Source organism: Phocoena phocoena, chromosome 2, assembly GCF_963924675.1.
Source record: "Phocoena phocoena chromosome 2, mPhoPho1.1, whole genome shotgun sequence".
NCBI lineage: Eukaryota > Metazoa > Chordata > Mammalia > Artiodactyla > Phocoenidae > Phocoena > Phocoena phocoena.
The window spans coordinates 21692418-21713515 of NC_089220.1; the positions used below are offsets into that span (position 1 = coordinate 21692418).

At 37.2% G+C, this 21098-nt stretch overlaps 1 protein-coding gene across 3 annotated transcripts in view; it reads right to left on the minus strand.

Moving 5' to 3' along the window:
* TSHR (thyroid stimulating hormone receptor) overlaps window positions 1–21098 on the minus strand; it is a 172741-nt gene that overhangs the window by 64390 nt on the left and 87253 nt on the right. For all 3 annotated transcript variants that reach the window (XM_065871471.1, XM_065871472.1, XM_065871473.1), the window contains exons 2-3: window positions 10432–10503; window positions 4792–4866 (exon numbers count right to left, since the gene is read on the minus strand). In XM_065871471.1, the coding sequence (XP_065727543.1) occupies window positions 4792–4866; window positions 10432–10503 (147 nt within the window). The remainder of the gene's footprint in view (window positions 1–4791; window positions 4867–10431; window positions 10504–21098) is intronic.

A 21098-nucleotide genomic window follows, 5' to 3' on the forward strand; every position in this document is an offset into this window, starting at 1 on the left:
ATAAATGAACATTATATTTGGAGTCTGGAGATTTGGTTTTGAATTTTAACTGTTGTTCTTAATGACCTGAATTCTCAGTTTTCTTGGGTATTGTTCTACTTCCTTTGGTTTTAATTCACTGTTCCTTTATAAATTTATTGTGAAAGATACATAAATGAATTATTTTCAGCCTTTTTTCTAACATATATATTTTCTTCTGGGTATAACTTAAATTGCATCCTACAGGTTTTGATTTGTCATATTTTTATTGACAATTAGTTAAATTGTTTTCTAGTACCTGTTGGGATTTCTTCTTTGATCCATGATTATTTAGAAGTGTACTACCTACTAGTCAGAGAATATGGTTGATTTCAATTTTTTGTAAGCTACTGAGATATTAATTTCTTATGAGTATGATTATTTACTTTTTTGGTATATATGTTCTATCAGATAAAGCTATATTAAACTCCCACTATGATTGTGGATTTATCTATTTTATTTTTTTAGTTCTGTTACTTTCTGCTTTATATGGTTTGAAGCTATGCTCTTATAGACATTCAAGGTTAGAATCATTATATCTTTTTGGTACAGTGTATAGTAATCCTTTTATATCGTAGTAAAATTTCTTTTTATATATAGCAAGGCTTCATGCTTTATATATATTGGTATATTTATATCAATTTTCTCTTGGTTACTGTTTGCATGTTAATATTTTCATGATTACATTTTCTATCTTGCTATACCTTTACATTTAAAGTATGTCTCTTATAAGCAGCATTTTTAATTAACCTATTTGGCAATTTGTATTTTAATTGGAGTGTTTAGTCCTTTTATGCACTTAATGTAAATATTGGTTATTTGGAGTTAAATCTACTATTTGTTCCAGAAGTTCTTTATTTCTTCTAATTTCTTGCCCTTTTTGTATTAATTTTTATTATTCCATTCCTCACTCTTATTAGCTTGTTATTTATCCATTCTTTTACAGTTATTTTAGTTTTTGCCCTATGGATTAGAATATTTATTCGTTATTTGTAAAAGTCTAATATAAGTTAGTGCTTTTACCATTTCCCAGACAATTCAAAGAACTTAGAATGCATTAACACTATTTAAAACCCTCCCATCACTTTGTTTGCTATTGTGTATTTGAATTCTGTGTATACAGGCAGTCCTTGCTTTGCATGGTTCCCATACGCATGAGGTTCAGTTACCATTATTTAGTTAAATTTAAATAATAACTGGTTCCAACCACATGGTTCAAGTTTGTTACCACAATATATTAACTATGAGTAATTGCATAAAGTACGAACTTTGCTGCCAGATCTTCAGTCCACGCATCACTATGTAAGTAACAGATGCACATCATGATAGGTGATCAATTACACTGCTCCTTTCAAAGTCATTGGTGATAGGTCACCTAGCATCTATTATTCAGTTCATACACAAACAATAAGGTGTGCAGTTGTGTTGCCTCCATGACTCTCAGTGATAAACCCACACAACATTTTATAAAAGAGGATAATTGAAAGAGGTAATTGACCAACAAAGATGGAAGAAACAAAGAAACAAAATGTGATAGTGCTGGAAGTGAAATTTGAATAAATGTAAATAGAATCATAGAAACTGCTAACCATGGGAACGTCCATACTGCTACCAGTTGAGAGACTCTAGACATTTAATAAGAGGAACTTAAGTGAAGGTGCATTATTGACATAAATAAGAAAAGTGGTTGTGAATAAAAGAATGAAGATGTCCCCAAAGAAATGATGCTGGTAAAAAAAAGAACTTACATTAAAGGGACTCTCAGAAATATTTTGACATTGAAAGAACAGAGGATAGATATTGGAAGCTGATCCAGACCTAGAAAGGAGTATGACAATTTGCCAAGACAGTGACGTGATACTCTCTCGTAAGTTATATATACAACAGAGAAAAATGTGTGTGCTATTCAAACTACTCTTGATAAGCTTTTTAGAAAGAAATAAAACATTTTACTTCTAAGTGCTTCTAACGTTTAAAATTACAATGTGCTAAAAATATTAGTTTTACTATTTTTACTTTCCCCATGCATTTATAACCCAATAGTAAGAGAGATTTTAATGTTTTGACAAGAATTTTTGTCACAAAAAGTAATCTTTTTTTCATTGATTAAGATCGCTTTGCACAGTTTCAGCATGCACAGTTTTATGGTCCAACACTATCGTGCAGAGCAAAGACTGCCTGTTTTTTAAACCCCATAAGACGTTTTGTTTTGTTTTGTACAGTCGAGGTTAATTTATATTTAGCTCTTTTTGTTCGTTTGTTTTTGTTTTTTGCTTTTCATTTCCTCCTGTACCTCTGTGCTATCAGGTAGGATTATTTTCCTTTTGCCTTAATAATTCCCTTTAGCAGTTTCTTTAATATGAGCCTAATGGTGATGAATCCTCTCAGCTTTTGTTTGCTTGAAATGTCTTTCTTTTGTCTTCAATTTCAGAGAATCTTTTTGTTAGGGTGGCTGATATTTGCTGTTGTTATTTTCGTGGTTCTCCTTTTTGCAGATATCTTAGTTTTTGCTTTGTGGATTCCATCATTTCTGTTGAAAAGTCAGCTTTCAGTCATGTTGTTACTTCTTTGAAAGTATTATGTATTTTTTTCCTCTGGCTGCTTTTTATGATTTTCTCTTTCTTTGATTTTTTAGCACTTTTACTATGATGTGCCTTGATGTGGTTTTCTTTGTATTTATCCTTTAGGGGCTTGCAGTACTGCTTACATTTGTGACTTGATGTCTCATGAATTTTGGAAATTTTCTTTCAAATATTGCTTCTTTCATTCTTTCTCTTCTTTTTCTTGGGATCCAGTAATAGGTATGCTAGACATTTTAGTGTGCCACATATTTCTTTTTCTCTCCATGCTTCAGGTTGGATAAATTCTTCTGACCTAACTTCTAGGTTACTTACTCTCTTTTGACCTATGTATATCTGTTGTTAAACTCATGTATTTAGGTTTTATTTTAGTTATTGAATTTTTAAATTCTAGAGTTTCCATTTGATCCTTTCAAAAATATTTTCCCGTTCTATTCTAAAATTCTCTATCTTGGCAATTAAATTTTTGAATGTCTTGATCATAGTTATTTTAAAGTCTATCTGATAACTCCAATATTTGAATCTCTTGTGGATCATTTTCTATTGTCTGTTTCCTTCTCTTGATTTTTGCCATAAATTCTTTATTTTTAATTTTTTTTGTATGCTTGGTTATTTTTTATTGAAAGCTGAGCTTTAGTCTTTGTGAGGACTGATCTATTTCCCATTATACCATACTTCTGGGATGAAGCTCTTTTTGGCATCCCAGCTAAAATCCTTGGGTGTTTACTAGGAACTATCTCTTTAGTAAGCCTTGAACTCCAGTTTTTATTTCCCTAGCTCTATGAGACTGCCTAAACCCCTGGGCAGCCTCTCAGCTGTTGTTTACAGTTTAGAAAATACTTCAAGAGGAAAGTAATCAAATGTTGTTTTGGGGATTTGCTTCTCTCCCTTTAAGTTCTTGCTGCCTTCATAACACTCAAATACCTTTAAACAGATTTTTTTCCAGCTCCTCTAGTTGTTTTCAAACCAATGGTTGATATAATAATGTCCGCTAGCCTACCATATCTGGAGACAACTTTCTGGGCCTCAGTATTCTTAACACATTATTGTCCAGGGGATTTTTGCAGAAACTAATACCTGTGGCCGTAACACGTCTCTGGGCAAAAATGTGTTAAAGGCAGCATACGGTATTACATAAGGGAAAGAAGATTTGAGTCACATATTTATGATGTAAAACCTCTGACCCTATCCGTTAGTAACTCTGTGACCTAGGATAATATATTTAGTCTCTCTACATTTATGCTTTTTTTAAATAAATAATACAAATGATAATCTCTACTTCACAGGGTTGTTTTTTGAAGGTTAAATAAAGTACTTAAATGTTCAGCATAATGTTTAGAACATACTAAGTATTCATAGATGATAAGTATTTTTGTTCTTCATCAAGAAAAGAGAGTTAATATTTCATAATACATGGCTGCTTAAAAGAATGTAATGTGATTATTTGTGTAAAACTTTTTATAGATTGCAAGGTACTACAGAAATAAAAACAGAATAATTATTTATGAAGTGTATTGATTGGTTTTAGGTGGGAGGCACTGTGCTAAATGCTTACAGGCATTATGTCATTCAATATTTATAATAAGTATATTAAGTTGGAACTCTTATTACCATTATTTTACAAATGAGGAAACTGAGGTTAGGAAGGATTACATGACATGTCCAAGGTTAGATAATGAGAGTGCTGTGACCTAACCACTAGACCACCAGGGAACATCAAGGTTAGACAATGACAGGCAAAGAAACCAGGGTTTTAACCCAACTCTGACCAACTCCAAAGCCAGAGCTCTTAACTCCACTCCTGTTCTAATCTCACAAGGCTACATTTCTCTTTCCTAAATGAGGGAAAAAAGTTAGTTTTGGCAGAAACTTGCACAGGCCCTGGAATCCAGTAGGTGGTCAGTAAATATTTATTGACTTACTGATATCCATGTCAATGAAATCTGTTGACACAGTAGTAACAGAAAGAAATGACAATTCAAAAAGAGGACTTCTAATTTTGTCTTTAACTTCCAGCCATGCAAGTTAGAATTAGGATGAATTAACATAAACTGAGAGTGAGAACAAGTTAAGAATTGAATATAAATGGAAATTCTGACCCATGTTCTAGTTGCTATTGCCATCTGGAGCCCCCAAATTATCAATTAAGAGTGGCTGTGGCTTGGATTTATGCTTCACTTTTCATTGTACTTACATGTGAGTCATTTTACTCAAATTGGAGAAGGAATGTGATTCCAGCCGCTGCAGAGCTGCATCTATCGACAAGTAGCTGAGCATCACAAAAATATAAAACAAAGTAGAAAGTTAGTGGGGTTGTGAACTGCAAACATACTATTAATTTTGATGTAACTTCTTTGTCAGGGGCTTCCCAGGTCACGCAACATGCACAACCCTCATGGTTTCTCCCTAATTATGTTAAAATTAGTTATTACTTTTTTTAGATCCTGTTTTATCTGAAAGTTTCCCAATTCATTGGACCTATTCATTCTTCTGGTTTCATTCAACAGATAACTTCCTTTAGAAGCTTTCCCCAAATTTCCTGATTAGGTCAAATTTTGCATAGTATATCCTCATGGCACCATGAACTTCTTCTTCCACTAATTATCACAATGAAACTTTGCAAGTGTTTGGGTGATATGTGATTGATGTCTCATTAGAGTGCCAGTTCTCTGAAATGGGGAACTGTCTGTTTCTGATGGACACTGAATTTTGAGTACCTTTCATATTGCTTGTCATGTAGTAGACTTCCAATAAATATGGATTAAGTGAATGACTGAGTGAATGAATGAACAGGTGAGTTACTCAAAATAGCAGAAAATGAAAGACGTTAGAAAAGAATTCACCAATAAATAAGAGGCATTTTTAATGGAGTAGCTAATTGCATGAGGTCAGAGATGTAGTTACAAAGAAGATGAAGAAAAAGCCACATTTCTCTAGTGGAACATTCCATAGGGTGGTGACTATATATTCTCTCAAGACTTCTCTTCTTGATTTTGAGAGGCTGAAAACTCAATATGTATTTTGAACTTTGTAATTGAAAGGCAACACAAATAAAAGTTTTAAGTACTAAAAAGGAGAAAAGAGAAACTTCTAAATACAACTTGTCAAGAATACATAAGGGATAATGTTTCAAAAAGTCTCCTAAATTCTATCTTGTAATAAGAATGACTAATGCAGCCAAATTCAATGGCTGCTTTTTATTGAGAGGCATTTCTATGACATTTGGGAAAATTAATGATTAACAGATGGTGTCCACCTGTGGCCGTAGCAGAGCTTCTCAACCCTGGCCATACAACTGAACTATTTGGGAGGCTTTTAAAACATAAGATGTCCAAGACTCGGTCCAGGATAATTAATTCAGAGTACTTAAGGGATGGGGCAAACATTTTTATTTTTACAAAGCTTCCCAGATGATTCTAACGCACAGGCAGGGTTAAGAACCACTGGCCTATAGTTTGAATTGAATCTGCCAGTAAAATATTTTCATTAATACAATTTTTATAAGAGGAGTGCTGACTGTTCCATTTGAGTGTTTTTCTCATGGGTATTGTGTGTATTCTAAAGGTCCTGTGCTTTCTGTTTTGAATTATCTATTCTCTAAACAATTATCCTTTGATTTATCAGGTCTCCCAAGTCATTGCCACTTGTGGATAACATTACATAAATTATTTTGATCCAAATATCATATCTCTAACATAGAGGAAACCACTGAAGATGTTGAAAAGAATTAGTTTATTGTGTAGAGATTGTGGGGATTTATGATGGATGAAGCTGAGCCATCTGAAGGACAAGATTAATTTTGAAGGCTGCAAACTTGTTTTCCTAACTTTGCATCATATCCATCGCTCCAAATTTTCTCCTGAATTTCTTAGTTTAGGAGGTGCAAAGCTTTCTTAAGGTTTTAGTCATTCAGCACATGTCATGATCACTGAAGTTCCAATTTCTCCAACTGAATGATACCTCCTTAGAGGACTCTTGTAGCTTGGTTGTGAAGACAACATATAGGAACCATTTATTCAGTGGGATAAGAGCAGTGATTCCCTACTTGCTTATCCCATTTTTATAATCAGGAAAAATCAGATCCCACCTCTTCCTCATATTTCTTCTAAGCATGCACGTCTCATGTAATAACTAGAGTAACCATATCATTAATCATCCCAAATAGGATATTTTTGTGAGTTAATGCAGGGTGCTATTAATAATTATGCCAGAATAATACGTGGGAATTTGTACTGTTCCAGGCAAATCTACCTGGTGATCTCTTGCCCCACAGATGTGACAGCTCCCTAACTATTATTTAGGTATGTGTGTATGCTTTCATTCAACAAATATCTATTAAACATTCACTATATGTCAGTAAATGAGCATTGACCACTCAGACCTGTTCCCTAGCTTCAAGGAACTCACAGTAGTGGGAGATACAGACAGGTAAATGGGATTAACATGTAGAGTGATAAATTCTTTGATGGGGTTCAGGGCACACTTAACCCAGACTGGAGAATCTAAACACAGTCTCCCTGGAAGAGTCCTCATCAGGACCTTCAAATCTGCCTGGATGTCCTGAATATCCCAGTCAAACTTCCTTCTTTTATTGCCCATCATTTTATTTCAAACCTTCTCAAATTTCTAACTCTGCCCTTTCTACCCAAATATTAATAGATAATCTTTTTAATAATTTGTAGAAAATATTGAAACCTTGAGATGAGAATTCCTGGAATCCCCCTCTAATAAGCCTATTAATTTACCTGCACCTGCCCCATCTCTAACTGCTATTTCTCGTTATAGTACAAAAGGTGTCCATCTTCCTGTAAAAGGTCAATCCCTCTATTTGGACCCCATTCCCTCCTGCCTTCTTAGGGACCTCATGTTCTTAAAATTGTTCTTTCTTCAGTTTTTTTTTTAAGCCTCTCCTTCTCTTTGATGCCTTTCCCTGGTCCCAGTTACTTCTACCTGTTTATGACTCTCAAGTCTTAATCTCTACCAAAATTTCTCCTGAGTGCCCCTACATACCCAGAATTTCCAGTTCTCCTTAGTCTACTTTGATTTTTTTTCCTTTTTGCCATATCCATATTCCCTTCTGTATTAATATATTTATTTATTATGTTTTTGGTTCCTTGCCTATTTCTTTTCGTTCGAATGTGAACTCCACAGGGGCATGGCTCTTTGTGCATCTGTTCCCTGATGTATCCCTATCTCTTGGAAAAATGATTGATATATACCAGGGACTGAATAAATATTTCTTGAATGAATTAATAAAAGAATTTTATCCTGATATCTATTAGACATAGCTGCTGGATGCCTCAAAGGCACCTCAAACGCCACAGGCCCCAAATTGAATTCCTAACTTACCCCCTGTCCCTCCACAGCAAATGCACAGAAAACTTCTCTACCTTGGCAAATGTGCTCATCAACCACACAGGTGTCCTAGTCAGAAATGTCGTTGAAATTCTCCATCTGTTTCCCCCTTCAAAATCAATCAACTGGGGCTTCCCTGGTGGCGCAGTGGTTGGGAGTCCGCCTGCCAGTGCGGGGGACGCGGGTTCGTGCCCCGGTCCGGGAGGATCCCACATGCCGCGGAGCGGCTGGGCCCGTGAGCCATGGCCGCTGGGCCTGCGCGTCCGGGGCCTGTGCTCCGCGGCGGGAGAGGCCACAGCATTGAGAGGCCCGCGTAACGCAAAAAAAAAAAAAAAAAAAAAAAATCAATCAACTTTTAAGTTTGTCCGTTCTCCCTTATTTCTCAAACCTGGCCACTTTTTCTTTCTTCTCACTCAGCCTTCACCATTCAACCTGCCGTCCCCTCTCCCCAGGCACTGCATCGACCTCCTCACTAACTTCCTGTCTCCAGCCTTGCTCCACTTTCACCCCTTTTCCACAGCCCATCCAGGGAATATTTCTAAACCATCTGATCTCTCACTTCCCTGCTTACAATCGCTCTGTGGCTTGGTCCTTAGGGAAGATTTCAAACTCCTTCAAATGATTCACAAGGCCCTGTACTCGCTTCCCTCCCAATTTTATTTTTCTCTACTGTCCCCACTCCCAGCCTAAGCTCCAGCCTCAACAAACTTATTTTTAACTTCACTGACATCCCTTTTCTCTTCTGCTTGGAACTATCTTTCTATCTTTTGGTTTTTGGCCAGATAATACACATTGCAAATTAGGCACCATTTCCTCCAGGAAGCCTTCCCTGACCCCACCCCATATCCAGGTAACAGACCTCTCATATGAGTTCCCAGGTCACCCTAGAACTGACCCCATCATGGCACTTATCACTCTCTTAGGAAGGAAACTGGAAGCTCCATAAGTGTTGTCTACTGTTGTACGTGACACATCTAGCAAAGCGCCAGGCACAAAGTAGGGCTCAATAAATATTCATTGAATGAATGAATATAGCCAAGTAGAGCCACCAAATAGGCAATTGTATAGGGGAGGTCAGGGAAAAGGAAGAGCTAAAGGGGAATTTGAGGCTTTTAGCTTTCAGACCACTAAATGGTGCTGTTGTTACAAGAAGGAGTAGAGAGGGAACAGTTTAGGAGGAAGATGATGAGTTTATTTTGGATATGTTGTTTGAAGTGTCTGTGGGACATCAAGGTGACACTATTTGGAAGGAAGTTTGTAATACAGGCCTGAACTGCAGGAACAACTCAGGGCTAGAGATACTCATTTAGGAATTAGTTGTATTAGGTAATAGTGAAGCCAAAGGAATGGGAGTTTTCATTCAAGGTGGCAGAGGGTATAAAGGAATTAGGACAAAATAAACAAAGAACTGGTATGTAAGTAACTGAATGAAATGAAATGAAATGAAATAGGAATCCAGGAGAGGAAATTGAGGAAGAGTAGCCAGGGTAAGATGTTAAAAAGAGGGAGAGAACAACAGCAGGGAAACCAAAGGACGCAAGAATTTGAAAAAGGAAGGGCTGGTAGAAAAAGAAAAAACTGCAGAGATGTTCAGCTGGGATGGTTTCTCAGTCTCAGCACTACTGACATTGTAGACTAGATAATGCTTTGTTGGAGGTGGGGGGCATCCTATGCCTTGTAGGATGTTGAGTAGATCCTTCACCTCTACCCCTTAGATGACAGTAGCACCCTTCTCTCCAGTTGTGACAACCAAAAACATCAAATGCTCCTGACATGATGCAATGGACACTCAATAAATGGTAATGAAATGAATAAATTTAGCCAGAGACCACACGGGCTGGTGGTAATGTCATTGGTAGGCCTGGATTATCTGCATTGCTTGTCAGAATCAACTAAATGAAATAAAGACCTGGCTCATTTCAGACACATACACTCTTTGTCAATGCAACACGGAACCCCTTTTACTCCTCACTCTTGAGTGTATAGCAATTCAGTTTTCTACGATTTCAAATTTTCAAATTAATTTTAGTTATTTTTTAAAGTGAGAAGTCTGAAATCACTGGCTACATTTATGACAAAATGTAAACGTTTGTACTAGTGGTGAAAAGAAAATCAAGAATTGGTAACTGGGATAGATAGATTAGAGATAGATATATAGATCTGTTTATGGGGAGATTCCTGGCTAAGGTTTTGCCACATCTCCAAATATATTGAAATACATCAAGAATTATTAAATTCTTAAGGCCAAAGGAATTTAAATTTACTTTAGGTTTAAAAAATCATTTAGGAATTAGGGAATAAATATGTAGCCAAATCAAATAAACATCTTGTACATAAACCTCATATATATTGGAAATGTAGAATGTTATTGACTTATGCAAGTGCGATATATAACAAGTATTTTTCTTGATAGAACACATTTAGAAAATAACACGTCACAGTTGCAAACTTCTCTTTATATTAAAAAAAATGGACTTACATCCTGGAAATATTGGGCAGATTTGAAAATGCATGACTGGGAATGGTTTTCAGATGAGTCTCTATAAACTTCCTATGAAAATAACAGTTACACAATTAGAGTTTAAATCATTAGACTTTTCTAGTAACCCACCTTAATTAAACAGAACACATTATTAGAAGCATGACGATCCTTACAATGTATATTTTATCATACATAAGCAAGAAAACAATTTTTCCCCCAACAAAACAAGAATTGAGAGTGAGAATCAAATGCAGACAATAAATCTTCAAACTTTGCCTTTGAATTATCAGTGAACTAGTATGCCTTGTATAACATCATATTTCATTTGTTAATGGAAGGGCAACATAATATATTCATAAGTTTCTTAGGACTACTGAATTCACAGTCAATGGAAATATCTTGAAATGCCACCAGAGTATGTATTAAGAGGATTAAATGCATTTGATATATCTTAAAGATCAAATATAGTGGTATGATTATAATCTTTTTGCCCAAGCAAAGGTCTCTTCAACCATTACCTTGATCTTATCGTCAACTTGCTGCAGTTTGGAAATAAATGACTGACAAGGAGCTAATTCTTCTCAGGATCATGATGTCTTTGTTGCATATGCAACCAAAAGTTTGTGCCTTTTCTTCCAGTTTGCTTTTTTGTTACTTTTCAGAAGGCGGAAAGTGGTTTCCTTACTCAATGAGACCTCTTTATGCATTCCAGTATGTCTCCACCTTGATCCTCCATTTTTTATTGTCTTTCTTTGTTATAGCAACTGCTTGAATAGAATTCTGTATGGAGAAAGGTGTACTTACTGTTCTAAGCTGGCTTTGCAAAAAGCCAATGCCTCACCATGCTTATCCTCTCCTCCGCGGGTCTGTTTTTGCCATTTAAATGTTGGTAATTACACATTGTTCATTTGCTACCTTTTTAAAAGGCATCATACTGAGATTGTGTATTTTTCCTCCTAGGCTGCAGGGTTTTTTCTCAGTAATTTCTTTCCTTGATCTATGTACTCTTTGAACTACTAATTTTTGCAGTGATTGAAATATATTTAGAATTTCTCGTTTCTGCTTCTGCATGACTGGAGCCTGGAAGTCACCCCTCCCTCCTAACAGTAAGCAAAAAGTTGAACAGACTGAAAAATCAACAGCTCTTCTTGGATCTGTGGGACAGGGGAAGACATAGGGCAAACCATTGTCCCCAGGACTGGAGAGACAGGTAAATACAAGGAGTCCCTATTTCCCAGAGCAGAGACTCGTGAGCAAAAACTATAAGGGGGAACCAGTGCCAGGGTAGGGTAGGAAAACCTGAGCTGTGATTGACCAATTGCCAGAGGTGCAGTGCAGACAGCTCTGAGAGTTGGAAATTCTAGGAGAACCTAGTCACAGGCAGACCTCCACAATTTTGTGAGATTGACCTCCAGGAGTTCCACAAGGTTCTAAGAGTAAACACTAGGGGAAAATCCCTTTGTGCTTCTGTCACAGGGAGGGGAAAAGGAACCATCTGGAAATACAGTTGACCCTTTAACAATGGAGGGGTTAGTTAGGGGCACCAATGCCCACACAGTCGGAAATCCACGTATAACTTTATAGTTGGCCTTCATTATCTGCAGTTCTACATCTGCTGATTCAACCAACCACTGCTGGATCAAGTAGTGTTGTAGTATTTACTACTGAAGAAAATCCATGAATGAGTGGACCCATGCAGTTCAAAGCCATGTTGTTCAAGGGCCAACTGTACATCAGAGCACTCTGTTCTGTTTAACAAGGCCTACCCTCAGGGGAAACTAGTTATCCAGACCCTGTGGAAGGGAAATACACAACTCCAGCTCACTCTAGCCATTCTGTCCTACCTAGGGGGGAGAGAAAAAAACTGAGAAACACTTGTGAAGTTCACAGTCCAGAGGCATAGGCTCACTAAAATACCTAATCACAGAAACATAGAACACTTCCCCTCCCCTGACATCTTATCACCACGTTACTAAGACCTATTTATAGCCATTCCTTTTACCCAGTACATCATGTCTGTCTATCAAGAAATACATCTGTAACTTACCTAATCAAAGCCTCAGTAAAACCAAATTAATTTATAAAAGGGGGCAGAGGGAGGCAACCTGAATGATAAAAGGGTAGATTGTCAGCCCTTTGCAACATAAAGTGCAATATGCCTTCATATGATTCCAGAAATTCAGGTCCCATAGATTACCTGTACTCCCTCACAGGTCTCCCACTTACATTCCCTTAATTGGATTGATTAAAAGCCTGTTGGTCCAGATCCAAGTTTCTGAAGTTAAAAAGAAATGAGAATAACAAGTCGTTGGGACTAAAATCTCCCAGTAAAACTGGACCATGCCTAAGAAAAACAAAGGATAAGGTACACACCTGTTGGGTATCACCCGAAGAGACTTACTTAAGCTCACAGATAGTCTTACTTATAGAGCATGTCCTAAGGCATGGATATTGAGGGCATATTTATCTAAGATTTTGCACGCTGCTTGTAGGTAATGCGGACTTAATTTGTAACTTTCATTGGTTAAAAATTGGGGGGTTTATTCTGTCTTTAAAAGTAAAGAAACTATACTTAATTTAAAAGAAAATTAGAGTAACAATGGTTTCAGAGAAGTTTGACTTGGAACAGAAATAACATCTAAATTCAATTTAATAGCCTTTGGTTAAAGTTTCAAATAATGTTTATATCGTTTTCCAATATATGAATTTCTGAAATTTGTAATACACGTTTCTTGGATTCTCTCTTTCTCTTTCACACACATAAACACATACACACTTTAAGTCAGAACAAAGATCTTTTACCTACTACTGAGTTAGTTGTAGTTGATGGAGTTCAGGACACACTGTCCCAAAACATATTGTGTTGGCATACTGAATACTTTAAGCCGGAGGAATCTGAGAAGCAGAGGTGTAGGAAGGATTCTCTGACTCCCCTTCACACTCTGAAGCAAGCCCTAAGACCCTCATGTGAGAGGTGCCCTCCCCGGAGGAAAGGAGCAGCCTTATCACAGAAGACAGAGGGATGCCGAGGGGATTCTGAATGAACAGACCTTGCAAGTTTCCCCTAGTTTACTATTCTCAGCTCATACCCCTTTGGCCTATCACATTTTCCCACCACTTTCCTATCTTCATTAAACCTAGCATAAGAATGCTCAAGTTTAATCACTTCTTCAAGTCTTCATTTCTTCATAAAGGCTCCCATGTCATGTAAAACTTGCATTAAATATATTTGTATGCTTTTCTCTTGCCACTCTGTGTTTTGTTACAAAGTCCTAGCTGAGAACCTAGAGGAGTAGAAGGGAAATATTTTTTTTTCCTCACCTACATGCAGAACGTGTTTTAAAAGACAATCATTTTTGAAATGCTAACATTTTGCTTGATTGCACAAAGAAGATATTCTTCTCAGCCAGATTTCTCATCAAAGAAAGCCACCCATATAAATGCACTGATAAGAATTACGTATCTCAGTACAGCTGTCTTACTAATGATACAATATGCACAATATTCTTTCCATTGTCTATATTTTCAAAAGCAGAACTTTATTCAAAGAATTTTGTGACATGTGATTACTGCTTTTTTTTTTGCTTTATGCGGGCCTCTCACTGTTGTGGCTTCTCCCATTGCGGAGCACAGGCTCCGGACGCGCAGGCTCAGCGGCCATGGCTCACGGGCCCAGCTGCTCCACAGCATGTGGGATCTTCGCGGACCGGGGCACGAACCCATGTCCCCTGCATCGGCAGGCGGAGTCTCAACCACTGCGCCACCAGGGAAGCCCGTGATTACTGCTTTAAAAGCAGATGGGAGAGGAAAGAAAGCAAATGATTGTAATTATTTGGCCAAAATATTTTATTTTACTTTCAGAATACGTTTTGAATATTTTTGGAAGATAAAAATACGTATCTAAGAGTATATTCTTTTGATAAAAACATTAGAAAAGCTTCAAGGTGTTATACTATTATCCAAAGGATTAGCATCAAAATAGTGTTTATTTCGTATGAAAATACACCAGGTACAGAAGAGACTCTGCTATTTTTTTTTTTTTTTGATGGTTCAAAATAAGAAGGCAATGATTATTCTCTCTAAAATAGAATGAAAAAACTCAGAAGGCTTACTTTATACAAATAGTATCGGTATTTACTATTAATGACTAAGGCATCGCATATAAGTCATTGGGGAAAAAAGTTTACAGCTATAGTTTTGTATCCTAAGTGGACTATGTACATTTAATAGTTAAACAGGTTGGCTTTAAGATATGGAAATTACAAGAGAGAATAAATATTTAAGCTGCTGATGTAATTTAATTTGTTTTTCTAAGACTTATTTAACCAAGAAGTATCAGTGAGAATATGACTTAGAGTCAAATGTTTCCTTTGGGCTTTGAGCAGGCAAGATTTATATTTCTCAAATATCTGCATTTGGAAGCTGCAGTGCAGAAATCGAAAAGCATGTGAGATGCCACTGATTGACTTACAGATTTTGCCGGACAGGATCCAGTTTTAAGTACCGTCTTTGTTCTTGCAGTAGCGATGGAAGAGGGAAATCTGATTAATGCTACTAAAGAGAGCAGATAGTTCTCTATGTTCCAAAAAGAACAGTTAGCGCAATTAAATTTTTCACGGTAATCTTGCATGATAGTAGGCTCATTTCACTGAAATTTTATCAACACGTAAATCCAATCAACATTCCAGCGTCTTGTATTTTACAAGGTTTCTGGACTCATAATACATAGTTTTTGTGTCAGTGTGTACATGTGGGTGAGGTTTTAATTAAGCAATGCTTCAGGTTTCCCATTACAGCCTTTACTTGATAAAGAATGTGGAGTATGAGCAGATGAGTCAGACTGAATCTCATGAGTTGAGAATCCCTGCTGATCTTCTTTGCCATGGCTGAGCTTGTGTGGTCCAGAAACACCGAACTTTCCACCTGCGTGTCACATTTTTGGTCTCTTGGCAATCAGGCTGAGAATATTTTATTTTTTTAATAAATTTATTTATTTATTTTTGGCTGCATTGGGTCCTCATTCCTGTGTGCGGGCTTTTCTCTAGTTGCTGTGAGCGTGGGCTACTTTTTGTTGCGGTGCACAGGCTTCTCACTGCAGTGGCTTCTCTTGTTGTGGCTTGTGGGCTCTAGAGCACAGGCTCAGTAGCTGTGGCGCACGGGCTTAGCTGCTCCAGGGCATGTGGAATCTTCCTGGACCAGGGCTTGAACCCGTGTCTCCTGCATTGGCAGGTAGATTCTTAGCCACTGTGCCACCAGGGAAGCCCAGGCTGAGAATATTTTGTGATTCTGCACCAAGCTTGTTTGTTTAATATTGTCATTGGCATTTCTTTCTGGTGTTTTTTTTTTTTTGGCATCCTAACTACTGGACCGCCAGGGAATTCCCTTGTCATCTGCATTTCAAGGGCTCCTTTTTATTTATTTTTTTAGTTAAAAAAAATTTTAGGAGAAAGTATTTTTTATTCAGAATTACATTAATTCTATTTTTAACAGCTTTGTGGAGGTTAATTGACATACAAAAAACTATACATGATTAATGTATACAATTTGATGAGTTTGGCCATATGCACCCATATGGGTTTCATGCACCCATGAAACCACAATAAAGGTAATAGACATATCTATCGCCTCCAAAAGTTTCCTGTGTCCCCTTTTCTTTGTTTTTTCTTGGTTTTTGCGTGTGTGTTAAGAACATTTAACATGAGATCTACCTGCTAAACAAATCTTTAGTGGACAATACATTATTGTTAACTACAGGCACTGTGTCGACTAGCAGATCTATAAAAGCTACTTTTTATTAAATACCTGTATCAATCAACTGATAATTCATTTAGATGTGCCAAGTGTGACCATAAAAAGTACTGGAAAGTACTGGCAGTAGAAGAAGAGAGAATTGGTGCAAATAATCCAGATACTTATATACTGTGAAGTTGTACACTATAAACCGGACAATATTAAATATGACATTTATCGTTTTCCCATTGTTTCTACTTGGCTGAGAAAAAAATTCTCATTGGTGAATTTGTTTTACCACTGTGCAAATTTTTTTTTTTTTTCTAACTCTGTGGTGAGTTGTGAGAGAGTGCAGCAAGCACAGGGATTAATATCAGGGATGTAGACCCAGAAGAATCACACAGTCAAATAGTTGGCACTCTTTACATACAGGCCGTATGTTTAAGTATGAACAAATTTTAATCTGTACTGAGTTGTGTTTTCTGTTTTTGGTGGTAGGGTGGGATTTCAGTCAGGGCTGCTGCTGAATTATTTACAAACAGTACAAAAATACCAGGTGATGCCTGCAGCACAAGGTGTGAGACTGCAATACCCAGATTCCAGAGGCGCCTGTGAGTCATTATTTTGGGACAGACAGTTTCCGTTTGGGCTTTAATTTTTGTGATCCGAGACCTAGAAACCCAAGCAATGGCCTGACAGATCTGGCTTATGGAAATTGTCCAGCTTACGTCATCTGGGAGAGAGTTTTCTATTTATGATGCTTGGTTTCCAGATTGAAAAATACATATTTAATTTAGTTTTATTTCATTTGGGATACTTATTGTATTGAAATTTTTTCACAAGTATAATTTGTGTCCAGTAAGATGCACAAATCTTAAATGTCTACTTAGCTACTTAAGGGTATACCAGTGTGTCAATGAAAAAAATTAATCAATAGTCAGTCTAAGAATGAAATGGAAATTTTTATTTGAGCCAGTCTAAGATTGATAACCCAGGACACAGTCTCTCAGAGAGCTTTGAGAACTGCTCTGAAGAGGTAAAGGGGAAGGCCAGTATACATTGGATTTTGGTGAATGGGGTATATACAATCAAACACACATCTCAGTAGAAATTTGCTGCTAGTCACAAGGAACAGACGTCTTAGTTAATGGTTTAGTGCTTTTCTAAGTATGGGAAGATGCAAGAATCCAGGTTTATAAAAAATTTCCCCTGAAAATATCTATCTGAAGGTCTGTTCTGCCAGTTTTCCCAAAGCACAGAGCGCCTCTTCCTGATCTTCGCCATGAATTCCTTTCAAGGTGTATTGCAGGTCAGCGACTGCAATGGCTAATGTGTAGACCTAGATAGTGGACAACATTCTTGCTTTCTTTATTTTTATTATTATTTTTTTTTGCAGTACGCGGGCCTCTCACTGTTGTGGCCTCTCCCGTTGGGGAGCACAGGCTCCGGACGCACAGGCTCAGCGGCCATGGCTCACGGGCCCAGCCGCTCCGTGGCATGTGGGATCCTCCCAGACTGGGGCACGAACCCGTGTCCCCTGCATCGGCAGGCGGACTCTCAACCACTGTGCCACCAAGGAAGCCCAACATTCTTTATTTTATAATCCCTTCCCTTTCGGTCTTAATTTCAACCAAGGTTTAGGAGGCATTTCATGAGCAATTTGTCCCATGGTGCTAGGAATGCTCATCCCCAGGTCAGGTGAGCATTTCGTTGATAGGCCATTCAGTGTGCTGTTACTGAAGTAGGCCCTGTTAACAGTAGCCAAAATCCTCTGGACTACCTGTCTGTCGGGGTCCAGGAAATGGTTCCCTCTTGTTGCTTCTTCTCATAATTAGAGTTACACTATTACAGCAACTGATCTTATAGAATTATAAACTTGATCAATTAGGTTTCAAGGTGCCTAATCATTAATTTTATCTGAGTCTCAGTCACACATCTGGTAATATAAGAAACAATAATCTTGTACAATTAGGCAGAATACAAGTAATATGACTAGTAATATTAGTAGGTCATCAGTTAAGTATTTAAGCTAAGAACTTCCACAGGGTGTGGGCCAGTATCTCCCCAGGTCGTGTGAATAGTCTGTTCCACACCAATCGCTATCTTTAAGGGAAATGATACACTGGCAATGTACATACAGTTCACCAGAGATGTCTGCACATACAGGGGAGTAGTGAGTCACTGTGACTCCTTCTAGGATTGAGAAAGGAATGTTATCTTCCGAGGAGTTACATGGCTGGCGCCAGAAGGAGAAAATTGATCTTTAGGGTTGAGCAGTTATTTCTGCTGTTGGGGAGGTCTGGTTAACATATAATGTAGACACACAATGTGCACTAGAGGGGAGGGAGGAGGCCAAAGGGCAGAGAAAAATTTTATGTTTAAATTTTTCTTGTCTTGCCTTAAAATATGAATTTTTATTTCATCCAGTATAGGTAGGTATGCTTATACTTTACATATATGAACACATACATCCATGTGACGAGGACCTAGATCAAAATATAGAATATCTCCATCATCTGAGAAAGTTCCCTTTTGCCCTTTTCCAGTCAGTAACCCCATCCCTCTCAGATTGCCCTTTTTGTTAACTTCACATAAATGTAATCATACATTAGCCACCCTTTTCTGTCTGGCTTCTTTTGTTCAACATAATGGTTTTGAGATTCATCCATGTTGTTGCCTGTATCATTCTTTTTTATTGCTAACTATGAATACACATCATTTGTTTATTCATTCTCTAATTGATATTTTTCCAGTTGGGGCTATTATGTTTAAAGCTTCTATGAACATCCGTGTGCAAACTTTTTATGGGCATATACAATCATTGCTCTTAGGTAAATACCTAGGAGTGGGATTTATGAATCATAGGTAAATATATACTTAATTATAACAAAAACTGCTGGTTTCCAAAGTGACTGTACCATGTTCCCTCTTACCAGTGATGGATGGGAGTTCCAGTTAACTCTGCATCCTCACCAACACCTGGTATTATCTGTCTTTTAAATTTTAGCCAGACTGGTAGATGTGTATGTAAATACCAATTGGTATTTACCAATACCACATGATTGGTATTTTTAACTGCTAAAGGATTTGGAGATATGCACAGTCATGTAAAAAAGTATATTTGTAAACCCAAGTGTGAAGGTTAATTTTGTGTGTCAACTTGACAGGGCCATAGAGTGCTCAGATATTTGGTTAAACATTATTCTGGTTGTGTCTGTGAGGGTATTTCTGGATGAGGTAAACATTTGAATGAGTAGGCTGAGTAAAGTAGATTGCCCTCCCCATTGTGGATGGATCTCATCCAATTCATTGAAGCCTTGAATAGAAAAAAAAAGGCTGTATAAGAGAGAAAATTCTTTCTCTCTTCCTGCCTATCTTCCAGCTGGGACACTGGTCTTTTCCTGCCTTTGGACTCGGACTTAACTGGAACTTACATAGAGTCTCTCCTGATTCTCAGGTCTTTGGACTCAGACTGGAAATATACTGTCAGCTCTCCTGTGTTTCCAGCTTTCCAACTGCAGGTCTCAGACTTCTCAGCCTCCATTACCATGTGAGCCAATGCCTTATTGTAAAAAATCCTTCTCCCTCTGCCTATGTCTCTGTATATAGAATATATATGTATGTATTCTGTTTCTTTGGAAAATCCAGACTAGTACAACAAGGATGTAAATTGAAAATGATAAATATCTACATAGCTCTGAGCCAGGCACTATGAAAGTACATTACATTTATTATTTCATCATCATAACAGCCGTGAGAGTTATGTAATATTATTATCCCCATTTTAGAGATGATGATCTGAGATACAGGAAGGTTAAATAACTTGCTAAAAGCCACACAGCTGTTCAGTAGGAGAGCAGGGTTTTAATCACAGGCAAAAAGACATCAGATTCTTCAGTATACACGACTGCTGTTCTGCAAAGTATGAAATGTAGATGATAATAATAATACCTACCTCATAGAATTGCCGTGAAGATTTAACAAATTATTGTTAGAAGCACCTAGAACAATGTCTGGTTGAACACTAGATGAATTGTTTTTTTAAAGAAATAAAAACATACAAATCTGTTTGCCAATTTATTAATCGATGATGAGAAATACAACTGTCACATGGACCAGAGTAGTCATGATGCTAAGCCCATGTTTTCTTGTGAGCAGACTATTGTAGGGAACCAAGACAGATTCAGAAGATTGCCTGTAGAGCATGAAATCCATCAAAAGAAGGAGATGAACTCATTTTTTTAACGCTCTCAGGCTAAGAGAGCCTAACATCACCACTTCTTACAAGGAATGACCTTGCCTGTGGGATCACAGCACTTTGCATTCACTGGTTTAAGTTTCATTTGTCTTGGACATTGACTAGACAGGAGCTTCCACAATTCTCATGTGTGGCTCCACTTTCTCTCTGTGTTTATGGCTGATCAATTCTCTGCCAGATGGATATTTTCTTCAACTAGATTGCGTGAGGTTGTTGTATTTCCTTTAAGAGACTTTATATATCTCTATTATGATCCATTATGTGTTACTTTAAAAATTTCCTCTATTTCATTTGTTTCTAATTTACGAGGGAGCATTACACTGCAGCCTCAATATGATTGGGAACATTTTATTACAGAGCCTTGGACCACTGTTTACTTTGTGTGGTAGTCTTACTTGGTATGTAAATAAAAGAAAAAATGTAAATGGTTCCCTTTAACATCTCCTCAACCCTCATGGAGCATTTTAGGCTTTGAGGAGCACTGTTTAAAACCTATATATTTGTCTAAACCTTGTTATTTTATGGATGAATAATATGAGGAAAGGTTGAGTGACTTAAGTTCATATAATAAAGTAATAGCAGTCCTGCAAGCCTTCCACTATAAAGTATACATACATATGGTGTTCTGAAACCACAAAACCATAGGTTCTTTCCTTTGTTGTGAAGGTGTGACCCG